This window comes from Brienomyrus brachyistius, chromosome 4 (genome assembly GCF_023856365.1).
Source record: "Brienomyrus brachyistius isolate T26 chromosome 4, BBRACH_0.4, whole genome shotgun sequence".
Classification (NCBI taxonomy): domain Eukaryota; kingdom Metazoa; phylum Chordata; class Actinopteri; order Osteoglossiformes; family Mormyridae; genus Brienomyrus; species Brienomyrus brachyistius.
Genome location: NC_064536.1, coordinates 11,626,756 through 11,644,112, shown reverse-complemented (window position 1 = coordinate 11,644,112; position 17,357 = coordinate 11,626,756). Strand labels below are relative to the sequence as shown.

General features: G+C 41.5%; 1 protein-coding gene and 1 long non-coding RNA gene across 5 annotated transcripts; one reads left to right on the top strand and one right to left on the bottom strand.

Moving 5' to 3' along the window:
* Positions 1–1,520: 1,520 nt before the first annotated feature.
* Positions 1,521–6,944, bottom strand: LOC125739810 (uncharacterized). The gene is made up of 3 exons (XR_007397320.1): positions 6,842–6,944; positions 3,336–3,420; positions 1,521–1,623 (listed from the first exon to the last, which is right to left on the bottom strand). It is a non-coding gene; the product is annotated as an uncharacterized LOC125739810 (long non-coding RNA).
* A 900-nt stretch (positions 6,945–7,844) lies between these two features.
* Positions 7,845–14,792, top strand: snai2 (snail family zinc finger 2). 4 transcript variants are annotated; one of them, XR_007397314.1, is made up of 6 exons: positions 7,845–8,126; positions 8,479–9,024; positions 9,430–9,686; positions 12,165–12,345; positions 14,182–14,305; positions 14,544–14,792. XR_007397314.1 is itself a non-coding variant. In XM_049010265.1 (3 exons), exons 1-3 carry the CDS (start codon positions 8,048–8,050, stop codon positions 9,609–9,611), a joined length of 807 nt encoding a protein of 268 aa, XP_048866222.1. In that variant the 5' UTR covers positions 7,845–8,047; the 3' UTR covers positions 9,612–10,374. The 4 variants fall into 4 exon arrangements, 1 of the variants encoding a protein (XP_048866222.1); XR_007397313.1 differs by having other exon boundaries at positions 14,464–14,792; XR_007397315.1 differs by lacking the exon at positions 12,165–12,345 and having other exon boundaries at positions 14,464–14,792.
* The last annotated feature ends 2,565 nt before the right edge of the window (positions 14,793–17,357 follow it).

Genomic DNA, 17,357 nt, shown 5'->3' with positions numbered 1-17,357 from the left:
AGAAACTGATCATCCAGCCCCTGTTAGACCTGACTGATGATGTGATGAATCAAAGCTGCTCTCAAATCACTGGAGATTATTCTTTCGTGCCCTCTACCTCTCCTTCCTCTGCCTCTACCTCCTCTATCTTCTCAATTGTCTCCCTCTCTAATACCTTCTGCCGTCTTTCCTCTATATTCTCCAGACTTTTGGATTCTTGCCTCTTTTCTCCCAAAGTCCGTTAGAACAGGTGACTATTTTTGCACATGACGGTGAGCTCATTATTGTGTGAAGTACTTAGCATTCAGTAAACCGATCGCTCTGCTAATCGACCTGACAGCAGCATGAGGTTCTAAGTTGGCGGGAATGTCTCAGGACGAGGCAAAGTCAGATAATAGGTCCATTCATTCTCCTGTGCCTTATTACAGTAATAATAAGGGCCAGATGAGTGAATAATATATTTCCCTTGTGCCGAAGCCAAAACAGCTGTCCCATATTTCTATTCCTCGCCATCATTTTCTTGAACCTATCTCTGCTTCCATGCCCAAATAAACCTCCCATTCCTTCCTCAAATCCCAGTGGACCATAATTCCTCCGGCCTCCCCACTTAAAGAAAGACTTCTGTGTTTATTGTGGATGTCACATCACGATATAACAAATAGGAAAGCCTGAGTTAAGCATTCTGTTTGATTATAAAGCTTTGTTCAGGTGACAGGATTTAGCATTTTCTCTTGTCACAAAATACAGTAATCAAACGTACTGGATTTGATGCAGAAATGTCAGCAAATATATGGCATCTCTTTTTGATTTTAAAAGATGCCTTGAAAGAATAAGCCATTCTTGGCTTTTAAATATCTGACCATGGAAACCTGTGACCAGAACCACAGACGACAGGTGACTGGATCATGAGACAAACAGATATCTTCAACAATATCATACTGTCAGCATGATTCATATTTAAAATATTAAAATATGACCAATTTATCAATGTATGATCTATCTATCTATCTATCTATCTATCTATCTATCTATCTATCTATCCATGTTTTATTCAGTCCCTGTAACCGCAACCTTCATTTCCACAAGGCTTTCATTTACCCATTATATTATTAATTGCCTTATATTATACATTTTTCATACACACCAGTATTAGCACAATTACTGAAACTGCTAATGCACATACTGTGTAAACAGTAAGAAGTCCAAACCAAACACTGAACCCCACAACTGTACGCCCATCCCTGACAATCAGGCATATCAGACTCATATACAACCACAGGAGCAGTCACCTTGTACATTTTAGTAGATTTAAGATAACATTCATTTCAGACCGTGAATGAATACAAAACGCTGCTGTCAGAATGTAATTCAGTTCTCCTAAAGGTCGATAACATTTACTTTCAAGTTTCATGAAAAGCAACAGTATCCAGCATAATACACACTGAGCTACAGTAAATCAATGTGTAAAGTGCGGTGAGCTACATAAGCATGAAACCTTGTGGTGCTTGTAAAGCGAATTAAGCAGCAGGACACAGCATCTCACCTTTCACTTGTACCAGGACACGTCGCATCGGTGTCACGTGCCGTGATCATCCAGGTCTCAGGTAGCGGAAACTCACGGCCGTCCTCCTCTAAGCTCCCTTGCTGGAATAAGATCAGCAAGCATTCATTATATCAGGTTTGCTTGCTAATTGGTCACCCGGTGTGGAAACTCATGCGTGATTTCACGTTCACAGAACATTCATTCGTTCACTGAACAACCCACGAGCACTTCTATTTGTTTATATCTTTTTTTTTTACCACAGAATTCCGTGCAATACTTTCCATCACATTCTTTATACTGTTACTGTGTATTAATGCTTATTATTTGTTACTGTAAATTACTAACCTTTGTTATCTATCTATCTATCTATCTATCTATCTATCTATCTATCTATCTATCTATCTGTGTCTATTTAAAGTGCAGACTATCAGCATCCTTCTACCACCCTGGAATATGTAGGGATTATGGCATAATGATTGATTCTCTACTTACTTTCGGTCAACCTGATGCCTGCCTCATCAATATAATGTATAATGTTGTTTAGAGTGGCCCAGAATGAAAATACTCTATATTAGAATAAATATGGTAAAATACACCAAGGCAGACTCCGTACACGTGTCCCTATCCTAAGGTGCTGCATGGTTCTCAGATATTTCACTGTGTGTATTTACTGTAGGGTAATTGAATAGACACATTATTGTAAAAAGAAATCAAATATATTAACTAACTATAAACTAGTAATAGGGGGCGGCATGGTGATGCAGTGGTTAACACTGTTGCCTCACACCTCTGGGACCCGGGTTCGAGTCTCCGCCTGGGTCACATGTGTGTGGAGTTTGCATGTTCTCCCCACGTCGTCGTGGGGTTTCCTCCGGGTACTCCGGTTTCCCCCCACAGTCCAAAGACATGCTGAGGCTAATTGGACTTGCTAAATTGCCCATAGGTGTGCATGTGTGAGTGAATGGTGTGTGAGTGTGCCCTGCGATGGGCTGGCCCCCCATCCTGGGTTGTTACCTGCCTTGTGCCCATTGCTTCCGGGATAGGCTCCGGATCCCCCGCGACCCAGTAGGATAAGCAGTTGGGAAAATGGATGGATGGATGGATGGAACTAGTAATAGCATCCCATCCAGGGTGTACCCTACCTTTTTTCCCATCTGGGATACCCCCCCCCCCCCCATCACCAGGCTCAGGATAAACCCTTGGATGATGGATGGGTGTATGGATTTGTTCTGGTGAGATGTGGCTTCAGCCAGCAATCATAGACCTTCCCAATCAAACCCAGGCTATAATTATTAAGTCATAAATCATGGTTTCCCAATGAGAGAAGCTGACCAGGGAGTCTAGCCAAATTTCAATGGATCAGCCATGACCTCAATAATAAGAACACTGAAAAGTGAGAACAGGTAATATATTACCTTACCATGTACTACACTGTATGTAGGTCTAAATTCATTTTTCAGTTCAGTTATGCATTATAGATTGTCAGTGTACTTCAAATTTTAAAGATGCAGATTAAAATGTAGTGTTTATACAAATGAATCTAGCTATGCACTGGTTGCAGGGGGAAAACGTTCACAGCTGAGCAAGAGGCTGCCATTGTGAGTATGGTCACTGCCAACAATGCAATATGACTGAAAGCCCTTCAAAACGTAATCACTAGCAACCGGAATATTTTTGGAAATGTAAACAGTGTAAGTTTGCCGAGCATTGACAACGTTTCAAAACAAAAATTAACTGCATATGAAGTAGTTAGAGAAGCTGTCTCTTCTGAATCAATGGCCAGTGTAAGGAAGCTATAGCTTCTAGTACTTACAGGTTGGGTAAAATGTAGCTGGAATATTGACAGTGTCTTTCGTGCTGAAAGATAAGATATCTTGATAGAATAAGGTTCATCGTTTCTGAAAACAGATGAGAACAACACCATTAGTCACTAAGGCATAGTCAGTGTTCAAGGTCAAAGAGATGAAAATAAAAGAGATGGATGTCTCACAGCTGCACCATATAAAATATCAGGCATTATAGCATTGATAATACTTCATAAGCTCCAATGAAGCTCTCATCTATAATGCATTATAGATACATTCATAATGCATTATAATGGTCATTTAAGGTCACTTAATGGTCAGTTAACCATTAAGGATGCTTTGTACTGCATTATGAAGGCATTTACAAGAGCTTCATAAAGCATTCATAATGCATAATAAACATGCCTAAATGCGTTATGCCTTTTTATAAATATTCAGAGGCAAGTTTAAAATGCTTCATGAATGCATTGTTTTTACACTGTATATACTGTATGTACTATTCTCCCTGCCATCTTGTCATATGTTGAAGAATTCTTTTCAAAATGGCACCAGATGATTTATGACTGTCTGCCACATTCCCTAATGTCTGTTCTTGATGGATTGTATTCAGGTTGTCCAGCAAATCCTGCAGAGAACGTCACATTGTATTTACATAAAATGTCATTTATTTAGCAGAAACTTTTATCCAAGGCAAAGTACAAGCAAGGTACATTACAACTGTGACACAAGTACCTTAACATATATTCTGCACCGACAAAATAATATACTGGATTGCTGGTTATATAGCATGTATATGTTTAGGCATTAGATAATGATCGATACAAGAAGATCCTGCCAAAAGGATTAGGAATTAAGGAATCTGATTGATTCTAAGAGTCTTATCCTATTTTGTCCTTTTCGGAAATGTGCTTTTGGAGGCAAAAACTTTCTCGATTTCCTTTTCTGGATAACTTAGAAAGTATTTACCTCCTACTACACCCCCCATCCGTCGCAGCTGAATTTTAATGAATGGAAATAACACAATAAATTCAACATCTTAATCGTGCAAAAATATTTAACATTTAACAAAGCCTATGCATTTCATCTACAAAAGCAATCACTGTTCAAAGACAGTGCTTTGTAGGTAGGATTCTGGAGGCAAATGCTGCATTCTGTCTTTGTCGGTGGGTCTGTAATTTCTGTGTTTCTGCTCCAGCTCTGTCACATTAATTAGGCAGAGAGAACTGATGGATGGCAATATTCAGGTCATGCCGCAGATTTAATGAGGTTTAAGTGTTGGCTTTGGCTATGATTTTTTTTCAAAATACTACCCATGCATTTAATGCTCTAAAATGCGTGCTTTGTGTGTCGGGCCATTAAGTAATTTCACCCTAAAGGTACGTCTTTAGCGGACCAAAACAAGTCGGTCACTTTATTTCAAAACTGTTGTTCCATCTTTCGTTATAAAAACAATGAGCCATTACTTTTCCATTTTATATTTACTAAACTATGAAGATTTATAATACATAACACTTGCATAATTTGTAAAATATATAAAAGTAAATATTAAAACAGGAAATAAAAGTTTACTTATATGTGAAACAGGTAATGTAATTATAGACATTATAATCTGAGTACTAGTATTTAAATATTAAAGATTGTTGCGAGCTTTTCTTTCTGGAAAATGCTGCTCACACTGCCTCAAGCTTAAAAAACAATTGTTTTAAAATGCATTTGGAGATGCTGCTGGTGCTGAGAGTTTAGCTGAAAAGACGTCAAAATTCCACTATAACTGCAAAACGCTGCTTAGTAGCGACAGCCTGAGCCTCCCTCATAAAACTCAGGGTGCCCTAACTACACCAACTATGCCACACGCACAAGCTTGCCCTCAGAAATGTGTCGTTTCATAAAAATCACCAGCTGTGCTTCATAAAAAGGACTGTCACATCTTTTAAATAAAAAACACGGTTTGTTTGGAAACCAGAGCTGGGCACTAAACTGGAATTGTAAGTTGTTGAAGTGAAGACTGAAGAGCAGACAAAAGACAAAATGGAGGCAGCCGGGAAAGCTTGCTAAACGAAATGAGCTTATGTGGGCATCACAGTCAGCATGACTGATGCCTAATGATTAATGACTAAGGACTGAAAAGTGGAAGCTGCATTATTCCATCACTTCACCATCAGACACTGCCTACCACACTGCCATCCTTAAAAGCCTGCGTCTGGAGAAGTAGACTTGTGAAGGAGGCCAAGGAGAAGCCAGAAATCACGTCGGACGAGCTAAAGGGTGCAGGGACTGAGGGCGGATGAAATGTAAACCAGCTGACATTATTGGGAGCTCAGCATAAGACTAGCTGGTAGAGCAGGATGGCAAAAAAATGAGCTATTGCTCGAAAATAACCATGTGAAAGCGCAGCTGGAGTTTGCAGGGAGAATGAGAGTGACCCAGTTACAATGTGGGGGAAAGGTTCTCTGAAAAGGGAGATCTGTGGTCACAATTCAAAACTCCGGCGCACTATAAACAATCACTGACTCGAGAAGCACAAATCATTACGGTGAAGCCTGGAGACAGCAGAGTTTTACGGTGGGGATTCTTCTTATCGGCATCTTGTCAACAGCAAGATTTTCGAAGGGGGAGGAAGTAATGAATGGATTGTGTAGGATATAAGAAAATATTACAGGACAAGCTGTTAAATTGTTTAAACTGACACTTCAAGGAAAAGTCACCTTTTAGCAGGACATTTATACAAAGTAAAAATTTTACTGAGCTATAACTTAAAAGCTGTCAAGCTTTTTATATATATACCAGAGCGTATTACAATTCTTTTTGAATTTCCGACGACATTGTATTATCTGTTATGTTAATATATTAATAAAGCTGCCGAGAACGTTTTTCCCTATTATATCTTATTAGCATAATCCTGCATATAGCTTAAAAGCTTTAGCATTATTGGTTACGGGATACGTTTCGTGAAGGGACTCACAAAGCTTATCGTATTTTTGCTTATTATTGTCGATTCGTGTAGTTGCATTAAAACTGGGTCTATTTCAGATTAAATTACTTGCTGAATGACGCAAAAAGTAACTCACCCTGGAAATAAAATATGTATATTTCGGATGACAAGCATGAGCTTCCATCTAATTGGACTGCAACATTATTTAATATACCTTACTGAAATTTACGTTAAACCCAAGTTTCGATAAACTATTAATTCTAAGTATCTTTTAGCAAACTTACTCAAAAGCTGCAAATTTATCCCGACAGGTGGCGCTATAATACAAGAATAGATTACGTTGGCCATAGTCTTAAATTTTTTTGCTCTTTTAGGTAATTCTGCATAATAACAATGGGTATAATAAATATTACAGTGTATTTGTGAATGCTATAATGCTATTCTTTTGTACATGATGCAAAGTAATGAATGAACAAGGATATTCATGAAATAAAAACGGAGTAACGTCTCCATGACGTTTTTCATTGCACACCCATAGGCGTCGCTGTCTACTCGTGTAAATTGCTAAGCACGTAAACGTACAGATCATCCACTGGCCCGTTCTGCAGGCTGTACACTGGGGGGCGGCAGAGAGGATTCCTTCCCACCGTTAAATCTCAGCTGGGGGGTACCGGGGAAATGATGCGATGATGAAACCCACGCGTCACCTGTAAGCTGGGGGACGCCGAAAAAGAGTAAAGGTACATATAAGTTGTTTTATTTCCCCCAGTTGTCACCTAATTAATGATTATTTTATTTAGAAGATGTGACAGTTTGAATTTTGCTGATAATTTTAGTGTTACTGAATTCTTTCTTTCACGCATACCTGTTGATTCTTGTGCACTTTTCATTATAAACGAAATGTTTCCCATTTCAAATAACTGGAAATGCATCACAGGAGATTTATTAAAAGTACCGCAGTTGTGAAACTGGAGAAAATACCACGTCAGTAGCTAATTAATCGGAAATTTTACGAAGACTGGTGCATGCTAAATATATAAATTGCATCTTTTCCTATTAATTAGGAAACTATTACTTTACATTATTAAAACGTTAATTAATCTTATTAATTGTGGCATCTGAAAAAAATCTGCTAGTGTATCATTTGTATGCATATTCTTGCTTTGCTTTTCAGACATCCCGCGTCACTCCGAAAGTTATTCCAGCGTCCCACATGGCGACGACAGCACTGACTCGCGAGATGTCACACGTCGTTTTTTGCCGATCACTTTTCTCGCACGGTGCTATTATTATTCCACAAGGTGAAAAATCCCAGGAGAGAGACCCCCCCCTCCTCAGGCATTGCCTCCCCGATGATAAGCGCGCTTCCCTCCAACAAGTCCCAACACTGCGATCCGCCCCAAAGGCGCTCCCGGCCGCTCGGCTGCTTTTGTGACAAACACCTGTCTCGCCAGAAGGTGGACCCAAAGCCCCGCCCACCGACGCCCGACGTCAAAAATGCGTAGTTTTAATTGGATTGAGGCATAAGCGATATGTAAATGAGGCGGCCGTGGCCCCGCCCCTGCACCTGACTAAGACTATTTACCGCACTAAACTGCACTCAGCCTTACTGCCGCTGCAGCGCTGCACTTGTCTACGTTCCTCCCCCGGACTATGCAATAGGAAGCGGCGCGCTTGCAGTGATTTGTTGCTCTCGCACTCTGGGCTGGGACCGTTATATTTATAAACCAGTTTTCCCTCAATCGCTACCCTGTGACTGTGTGTGTGGGTATTTTTTTTTCCTTCAAGATGCCGCGCTCTTTTCTTGTTAAGAAACATTTTAATTCAGCTAAGAAACCAAATTACAGTGAACTCGACAGTACCACAGGTAAAGGCAAAGGTTTTTTTCTTGTTTTAAGAAGTTAAACCAGAGGCGCTGCAAGTTTCCTTAGTTTAATATAACTTAAGCGTACTTTGTCATTAATCGTCCTAAGTAAGAATGCAGTTTCCTTTTTTGTTCATTTCCGCCTGTTACAATGTTGCTAGTGTCTTGTAGACGATTTAAACTTTCTTTCTCGGAATATTGTGTAGTATATTTTCCTGATCTTTGACAATGTGTGTTTTAACTTTATGTTAAAATACACTTAAAAGTTATAGCATCCGAAACCTGTTGTACAGTTTTAAAAATTGTTACATGTTAATGTTATGTTGCTTATTATCTGTTTTCTTTTTGTGTTTAGTGTTTATTTCGCCATATCTGTACAAGTCGTTCCCGGCACCCGCCATCCCCCAGCCAGAGATCCTCAGCTCGGTAGCGTACAATCCCATCACGGTATGGACTACCAGCAGCCTGCCCCTGTCCCCGCTGCCCAGCGATCTGTCGCCGATCTCCGCATACCCGTCGTCCCTCGGCCGTCTGAGCCCCCCTCCGCTGTCCGACACGTCCTCCAAAGCCCAGAGCGGCTCCGAGAGCCCGGGCAGCGACGAAGATGAGCGGCTGCACCCGAAGCTGTCCGAGCCGCACGCCGCCGAAGCCGAGAAGTTCCAGTGCGCGCTGTGCAGCAAGTCCTACTCTACGTACTCCGGGCTGCTCAAGCACAAGCAGCTGCACTGCGACGCGCAGGCCAGGAAGTCCTTCAGCTGCAAATACTGTGAAAAGGAGTACGTGAGTCTGGGGGCCCTGAAGATGCACATCAGGACGCACACGCTGCCCTGTGTATGCAAGATCTGCGGCAAAGCCTTCTCCAGACCCTGGCTGCTGCAAGGACACATCCGGACGCATACGGGTAAGAGCTAATTAAAATTAGGTTAACAAAATACAAGACAGCTCAGTCTTAGCTACTATTTGGGCCTTATGGAATGTGCACATTCACATCTTACACCCAACAACAGGTTTTGAGGAATGGATTGAGAATGGATTGAAAATTTTGGTTTCTTAAAGTGATCCAAAAGTGGAACAGAAATTGGGTGGACTGATTGGTGGCGATATATAATAAGTAAATAATGGTAGGATTGGGTGCAAGTTTCAGTTATTTTAGCATTGCAGTACTGAAGAGATCTGATTTCAGGAGCCTGGGGGCATGTTAACAGCTAGTTGAGTTGGGACGCTATGTGGCTGCGTGCAGAAATGCTCGACGGGGTTCCGTCAATGCCGTCGTTAACGTTCCGTTTCTGCTCGATTCATCCCACAGGAGAGAAGCCCTTCTCCTGTCCGCACTGCAGCCGAGCTTTCGCCGACAGGTCCAATCTTAGGGCGCACCTACAGACTCATTCCGACGTGAAAAAGTACCAGTGCAAGAACTGTTCCAAAACCTTCTCCAGAATGTCTCTACTGCACAAACATGAGGAATCTGGCTGTTGTGTAGCACACTGAGACGAGGCAGAGTGAAGCCGTCTTACCAAATGCAGACTCTCTGTGACTGAAAAGCCAAATCTATATATTTCAATGGTATTTTAATTTTTAATTTTTATTTTTTTTCTTCGCAAATATCAGCTGTCTCATTCATTTCATTTAAACAGTGTTGTTGTTGTTTTTCTACGTTGTGAAGCAATCAGTGTTTTTTTTTAATAATGCCAAGTGCCTACATTGGTCATACTGTAAGTGTACAAATGGGCTTCCCGTAGCGTTTTCGATGTTCTGAGCGGTAAGGGTCGCGTGCCGCATGCCAACAGGACCTCCGGGAAGCCCGCCTATACCAAATCTCCATCAGCACCTTGCAACCATTGCACAGCAGATGCACTGCACGGTCCACAGAGGCGCCGCCGGATGTCGACCTTAAGGAGTATCTGAAGCCATTGCTGTATAGGGGACGTGTGCAAGAAGTGATATTTTTTTTGCTCTGTTTTTTAAAGAGTGAAAGTATTTAAACTTGTTGCTCAGCCATAATGCAACGACTGTTTAAGAGCACTCCAAAAAGCAATACTTCAATCAAGTGCCTTTGGCAATTATGTATTGTTCCGAAATATTTTTTTCCCCATTTATATTTTTATATATTTGAATGTATTGTGTGATTGAGGGGGGGGTGCGTATCTGTACTGTGTGAGAGACGTGAGAGACGGACTTGAATGAATTATTGAATGGCCTAGCAGGTTTTTTTTACACAATTTAAATAAAAATGCAGGAAGTGTATTTAAAATGTTTTGAGTTTTCTTGGTACGTGTCTAGGCAGAGGCCGGGGTGCGACAGGACTCACTCATTAGTCTGGCTCTGTTAATTAGCGCTACAGGTCTACCGCTAGCGTCGGTACCTGCTCTTTGTCTTTCGGATGACGGATGAATCACCGGGCATTTGCATTTATATAGGACTGGAGAGTGTCATGCACATGACAACAGCCTGCAGTCATTGGGGAAAGCCCACTGCATTCTGGCAGTATTATTTGCAGTTCAAATGCTGTGGTATTTCAGTGAAAAGTGAGACCCCTTACAAATGGCTGTGTCCGTGTGTGTGTGTGGGTGTGTGTATAGTGGAGGAAAGGAGGGAGATTCTAATACTAATAACAGTGTGTGTTTCCTGGCTTGGCTGGAAGGGTCAAGGAAAGAAGGCCAACAGGATATGTTATTGGCCCCCACTGGTTGTCAAGTGCTTTTAATAACTGCAGTAAGGTGATGTACAGTGTAAGTGATTAGATCAGTTAATGAACTAACATGTCCCCTGCTCTCTGAAGAGCTCTCCTTCTCCCGGATCGTCCTTTGGCGGCCAGGAGCAGGAGGCCGTCCTAACATTACACGGGCACCTAATTACCGACTGATCGTCGCTCTTGGATTTCCCTTCCCCGTGATGTCAGAACCACTCTGGCGAATTCCAACTTATGTGTCCGAAATGTCATGCGACCTACAGGTTCGCTTGGCAGTCAAGAGCCGGTGTGTGAATTTGCCTTTTGTCTTGTTTTGATTTTTGGTAAGGAGCTAAGAATAAATAGTTGAGTTATTACTCCATTTTATTATTTCAATCGGTGCATTATGTCCAGAAATATGTAGCTAAAAACCCAAAACAAACATAATTCGGGTTACGTGGGATTTTGCTGCTGTTACAGTTCTCTAAAAGGCTCTGTTTTCTGGGGGAAACATTGACATTTTACTGTACAGATATCCATAATTCTGCTTTCTTTAATTAGAGATAGAGCTGCAGTTCCATATCTTTTCTTCATTACATATAACGACTATGCAATGTGTCCCGAGGGGTGAACCTGCTGCCCCGTGAACCTGCTTCGGACTTCAAACAAACACCAAATGTAACACATGGGTACTATATTGATCTGCAGTGACACGCCAGTTGCTTTGAAGGGCTTGAGTGTCGCCGGCCTTTCATTTGCCAGGGTTGCTGGCTGGGTGGGTGTTAACTTTAAAGAGTAAAAGCTGATTTTGCACCTGTGAAAAGCCATCCGCTCAACTCTGCTCTGTTCCCAGCTTGTTACCTTCATTGGATCTCCTTCCATGTGCGAGAGAAAGTCCGGAGCTGAGCCGGAAACATTTGTTCCCATTGATCTCAACGGCATACAGGAACATTTGGTGGTGGATGTTTAAGGTCCTCAGCATAAAATACAACAAATTTACAAAACTCATCCAGTACATTTTTTGTCATTGTCTTAGATGAGACGGTGACATAAAGTCTAGTTTCCTCATCATTATCATTCAGTATCATTATTCAGTATCAGAAGTCCAAACTCTGTTATCTCTCCTGTAATCCAATGTAGAGTTTTTATTGAAGTCTACAGAAATTTTCTTTGTGTTTCGGAAATTTGCTCTTCAACAGTTAACCTGCATCAAATTTCCAAGTGGTATAAATCAGTTGGTTCAGTTAAATCTGTCACCTTTCTGATTAATTCCCCTTAACAAATATGTAATATTTATACAATACAATATTTATACATCACATATATGTTGCCTTGAGTGGACATTGATTCCAACATGTTGTTTTTTTCTTCAGTATCTTAGACATATTCAAGACGAATACTATTATTTGGGATTGAGGAAGGATTCCATAAAGAGGGGAAATAAATAGGTTTGATGTAAATTCCCAGATGTTCCAGTGCTTCTGAGATTAATGAGGAAAATCACATGTTTGCCTGAAAGTCAAATACAGCTGGAGCTGAGATAGGAATGAACAAGTAAGCACTATTGTCTTGCCCGCTTTCATGTTCTGTGGGGTGTACCCGGGCTGCCGCATGGAATTGTGGGCATGCTACTCTTATGAATCATCAGCATCCACAACCTCCAGGTGTCCTAACAGGTCTCTGTCATTGATGCAGGGTGGGGTACACAGGGCTGGAGGGCATGGGTGGTCTTCCTAAAAACAGGTCGGTAGTCTGGTTTTAGCCAAAGGGCCGAGTCACCTTCAGGTTTGCTAATTCCCCAAGCTTCTTAAACTTCAGCCATGTAATTTGGAAGCAGTGCATGGTATTCTGATTTATGTCTTGGACGGATCGTGCTGTTCGTTCACTGCCAGCAGTTCTTGTGAGACGCCTAAGGAGAAGAACACTTGTTCCTGACTGATAATTTCTCAGATATTCAGTGGCTCTGTCACTTCATCAACGTGTCTTTACTTAGGGCACTTAAAATGCTCTGCAGTTTTAGTATGATGATCTAGGCACCGGTAGGATAATATGTTCCCTGATTTAATAAAGCTCTTAAACAGATGTATTTAAATGAAATGGATTACACAGGTTAAAGAGATGGAGGGCAGTAAGGGTTTGCATGTTCACAGTTCTGGGCTTGCGAAGGAGGGTGGAGATCTGCGCTCACAGATCTACAGCTCTGGGTTAATGGCAGGGAAGGTGGAGACCTGCGCTCACAGATCCACTGCTCTGGGTTAATGGCAGGGAAGGTGGAGACCTGCGCTCACAGATTCACAGCTCTGGGTTAATGGCAGGGAAGGTGGAGACCTGGGCTCACAGATCCACAACTCTGGGCTAATGGCAGGGAGGGTGGAGACCTGGGCTCACAGATCCACAACTCTGGGCTAATAGCAAGGAGGGTGGAGACCTGGGCTCACAGATCCACAGCTCTGGGTTAATGGCAGGGAAGGTGGAGACCTGGGCTCACAGATCCACAACTCTGGGCTAATAGCAAGGAGGGTGGAGACCTGGGCTCACAGATTCACAGCTCTGGGTTAATGGCAGGGAAGATAGAGACCTGGGCTCACAGATCCACAGTTCTGGGCTAATTGCAAAGGAGGGTGGAGACCTGGGCTCACAGATCCATAGTTCTGGGTTAATGGCAGGGAAGGTGGAGACCTGCTCTCACAGATTCACAGTTCTGGGTTAATGGCAGGGAGGGTGTAGACCTGGACTTCCAAATCCACAGCTCTGGGCTAATAGTGGGCAACCAAAGGCACTCAAAACCCAGCAGGGCAGAGCGTGAGCAGCATGATCCCACCATGACTATCAAGTGGAACAAATAAAATTAAGTGGCTCCTCTGAGGGCCGATTGTCCCATCCCGAGCGTGATGCCGCCCCCCCTCCCCGCGCTAACCTGGGAGAATGAGCTGATTGTAGGGCTCCTCAAGGCACACAGTGTCTGGGGGGGGCAGTCCTTGTTTATAGAGCCGGGCTTCTCTGCAGGAAAGATTGGAAACGCGCTCACTTATTGCACCAATCTTTTCAGATGCCCTGATACAGTGTCCTATACGGCCCTATTAAGCTCTCACAGATAAAATAAATCCGTTGTTGTTTTCTCGTAACTTAAAGAGGCCATAGCTGGAACGGTGTTACAGTGTTCAGTCTAAGTCTCTCTGAAGCTAGTCAGCTCGCCCGCGTCACGTGACGTCAATCTCACATGCCTGCTCCCAGGAATATAACCGAATGTAATGCCGAATCACATCCTCCTTAAATCCCATTGTTCCGTCCGAGTTCTTTTCTGTGTCCGTTGTCATTTTTCTCTGTTCAGCTGAATGCTGTGGCTTCCCCACTTTGCTAACTCTATCATCCATTTTCTACCCGGTTTAGGTCACAGGAAGTCCGTGGCTTAGAGCTCAGAAGGTTGCCAGTAGTACACGTGGACATATAATATACATCGTTATTTTATTTTGCAAAAATAATTTCACGGCCAACCAGTGCTTCCGCACGTCCGGTAAGTTACATCGTGCAGATGAATACTTCATTGAACTCTTCCCCCTTCAGCAACACTCTCATATTCTTATTAAAGTAGCAAATCAATAGTCAATGGACTCATTTAGACTTTAGATATGCCAGCCAATAATGGAGGGCCTGTCTCTGCTTTTCTTTAAGTGTCACACGTCCCAAAGCCGCATGATCACTGCCAGCTCCCATCCACGGCTGATCAGCACACTGTTCCTTTGTATCTTCAGACAACCTCAGGACCACTTGTGCTCCGTCCACTTGTTTCCTGCCATCAGCTATCAGTAAACACCCTCTGATTTGTGCATCTCCCGTTCGGCCATCTATCCTTTTGGTTTCTATCACTGCTGCTCCCGTATTCCAGGAAGCAGACATGTATGTATAGCATTAACACCCTCAAACATCATATGCATTGCATGGTAATGGATATTATTGCCGCATAGTGCATTAAGTTATAAATAAATTATGACACCATTTAAGAGTGATACCATTTCTTACTCACTTGCTATTGTTGTCACAGTGCTGAAATACATTTCACCTGGATTTAATGACCAATGTATGTACAAAACTACATACAATTAATAACAAAAATGTGTTCATTCAATATCCTTTAACATATATTAATATTATTTATTGTAAAAAAACTTTATATTGTGTTAAATGACTAATAATAACAATAATAACAACAATAATAATAGTAATAATAATAATTATTATTATTATTGTTGTTGAGAAGTTGCATTAATTTATACGAATGTTATATATTATATACAGATAGCATTTTATGATATGAATGAATAGGAGTATCTGATGACATTATCAGTTTTCAAATTCTGTTAATATATTACTGATGTCTGACTGCTGTTTTTGTGATTTGATGGTAACTGTGGACACTGCTTTCTATGCAACATCATGCCCATTTTCAGACATCTGTCATCAAAGCATTTGCTATGTCCCTCTGTCCATGCCTTACACATCCGCATGCATGATTTCTGCAATGTATTCTTCACTGCACTCTCATTTGTTATCACATGTGAAAATATTAGAGTTTTTCCACAGTCTCCAGCCCATGGCATCCACATGCAGTTAAATCCTAACCGAAATGGTGTGATGCACCATGCGGATGTAACAAGTGAGATCACATGCCACTTAACCAATTAGAATTAATAGCATCAGAATCATATGTTGTTGTGCGTTCCACCTAGTCTCCACCAATGAGGGTTTGGGTCACGTCTCAGGCTGTGATCAGACGCTCGCCTACAGCTGGAGAGTGTTCACATGCTTTGTTTAATCTCCATCTGCTTGTTTACTTCCAATGACAGAGGCTAAGGAATGCGGCAGGAAACCTGTTTATGTTTTCTCACTACAAAATGAAACTCCTTCAAATAGCACTTTTTCACAAAATAAGAGCATCCATATATATAAAAAAGTAATTTTACCCAATATTAAAAATATACACACTTTGTCTTAAGAGTTTTAATGTAACGGGCATTCATTTCCTTGTTTTGATATTTTGAATTTAGTACTTTATGGCGAAAAAAAGCCTTTTGGTTAAATATGTTTTGTTTTTTTTTCAATAGGTTTGCGCAGATGCATTATTAAACCTTTTTATGTTAGCTTACAAACAAAGTAATATCATGGCAGTCAAATGAAAATCTTATATCTTACATAAGTTATAATCTTCTTAGGATGAGTCAAATTCAAGTCAAATTTAGAAGGATATAAAATATTGCAGAAATGTCTTATAACGTGCATTGGCACTGTAGAAGCGTTTTATTACCTATATTTATTATTATTATGAATTATCTATAACGTGACATTATTCCAACACTTGTTCCAAGGTTACATTCCTAGTCAAAAGATCATCTGTGTATAACATAGAAAGATAATCCTGAAGGTATCCTTCTCGACGGCGTCAGTGTTTGTGGAAGCTGCAAGAGGAAATTGCACATTGCACTGTAAAGTGTATACAGTGCTTATAGCTCAGTGTTAGTCCCAGAGCAGATACAATTGCAGCTGTGCGGGTTTACGTCTGGAGTCTTCCCTGCTCTTCCAGTTGCCAGATGGTCTCTGCTACGTTCAGTGCCTTCGCACCTTTGACTGCCAGACATGTCTCTTCCCACTTTTCTCTGGAAAAAAAAAAAAGTTCCCATTTTCAAATAAGAGATGCTTGACGTTATAGCCGGTCGTCTCCCAATAGAAACGCTGCTGATTGTGCGTCCCAAGCGGCCCATATTTCCCTAACTGTGCTGGAATGCCTCTCACACGGAAGAATTCATCCATACATCTTCTTGACACACCAGACAGCTTCCTAGCTTATCGCCCTGATCTCTTTCCACTTTAGCTCCTTTTCCACTTTGGGACAGCACCAGGTCTGTGGTCCAGCACTTAACCCCGCTCAACTACAAAACGTTTCTTTAACCTATTTTTCAGTCAACATATCATACGGGGGGTTTTTCTCAAGAAACTTTATGATTTACTGGCCGCCAATAAAGCAGCAAAATCAAAATAAAACGATGCACTGAAAGCAAGGAAACAGATCCGCCATGATGATCTATATAAATATGCATGATATTTCAAAAGAAATGCAAGATGCTTGCAGCGTCATTATTTTGAGCCATATTTCAGCCTTTGTAGTCTAGGTTTGTGATCATACATGGAAGAAAAGTGAAAATTCAGACTGGCCTTGTCTGGCCTACTTTTTGCTTGATGCTAGTGCGGAAAAATGGCAGAGACTCAGCAGTTAGAAGTGCTGAAAACTTCATCAGTGATGTGCCACTTTCATTGTGTCAGAATGGGTGGGGGTGGGTTTCACAGTAGGGGGAGTCAGGTGACCAGGGTATTCATGTTAATTAGTTCCACTTGCTCCGGGAAAAGATATAAATCTGTGTTTTGCTTTGTCTCGGCTTAACTAACCCTGATGTCAGTTCCTAATGCTTCGGTGTGCTGTCAGAGTATTTCGGCGTGCGCTTTCCATTTGCTCACTCGTGTAACAAAACTGCGTTTTTATTTTTAAATTTGCTTATGTGAGAAGGTGACCCCTG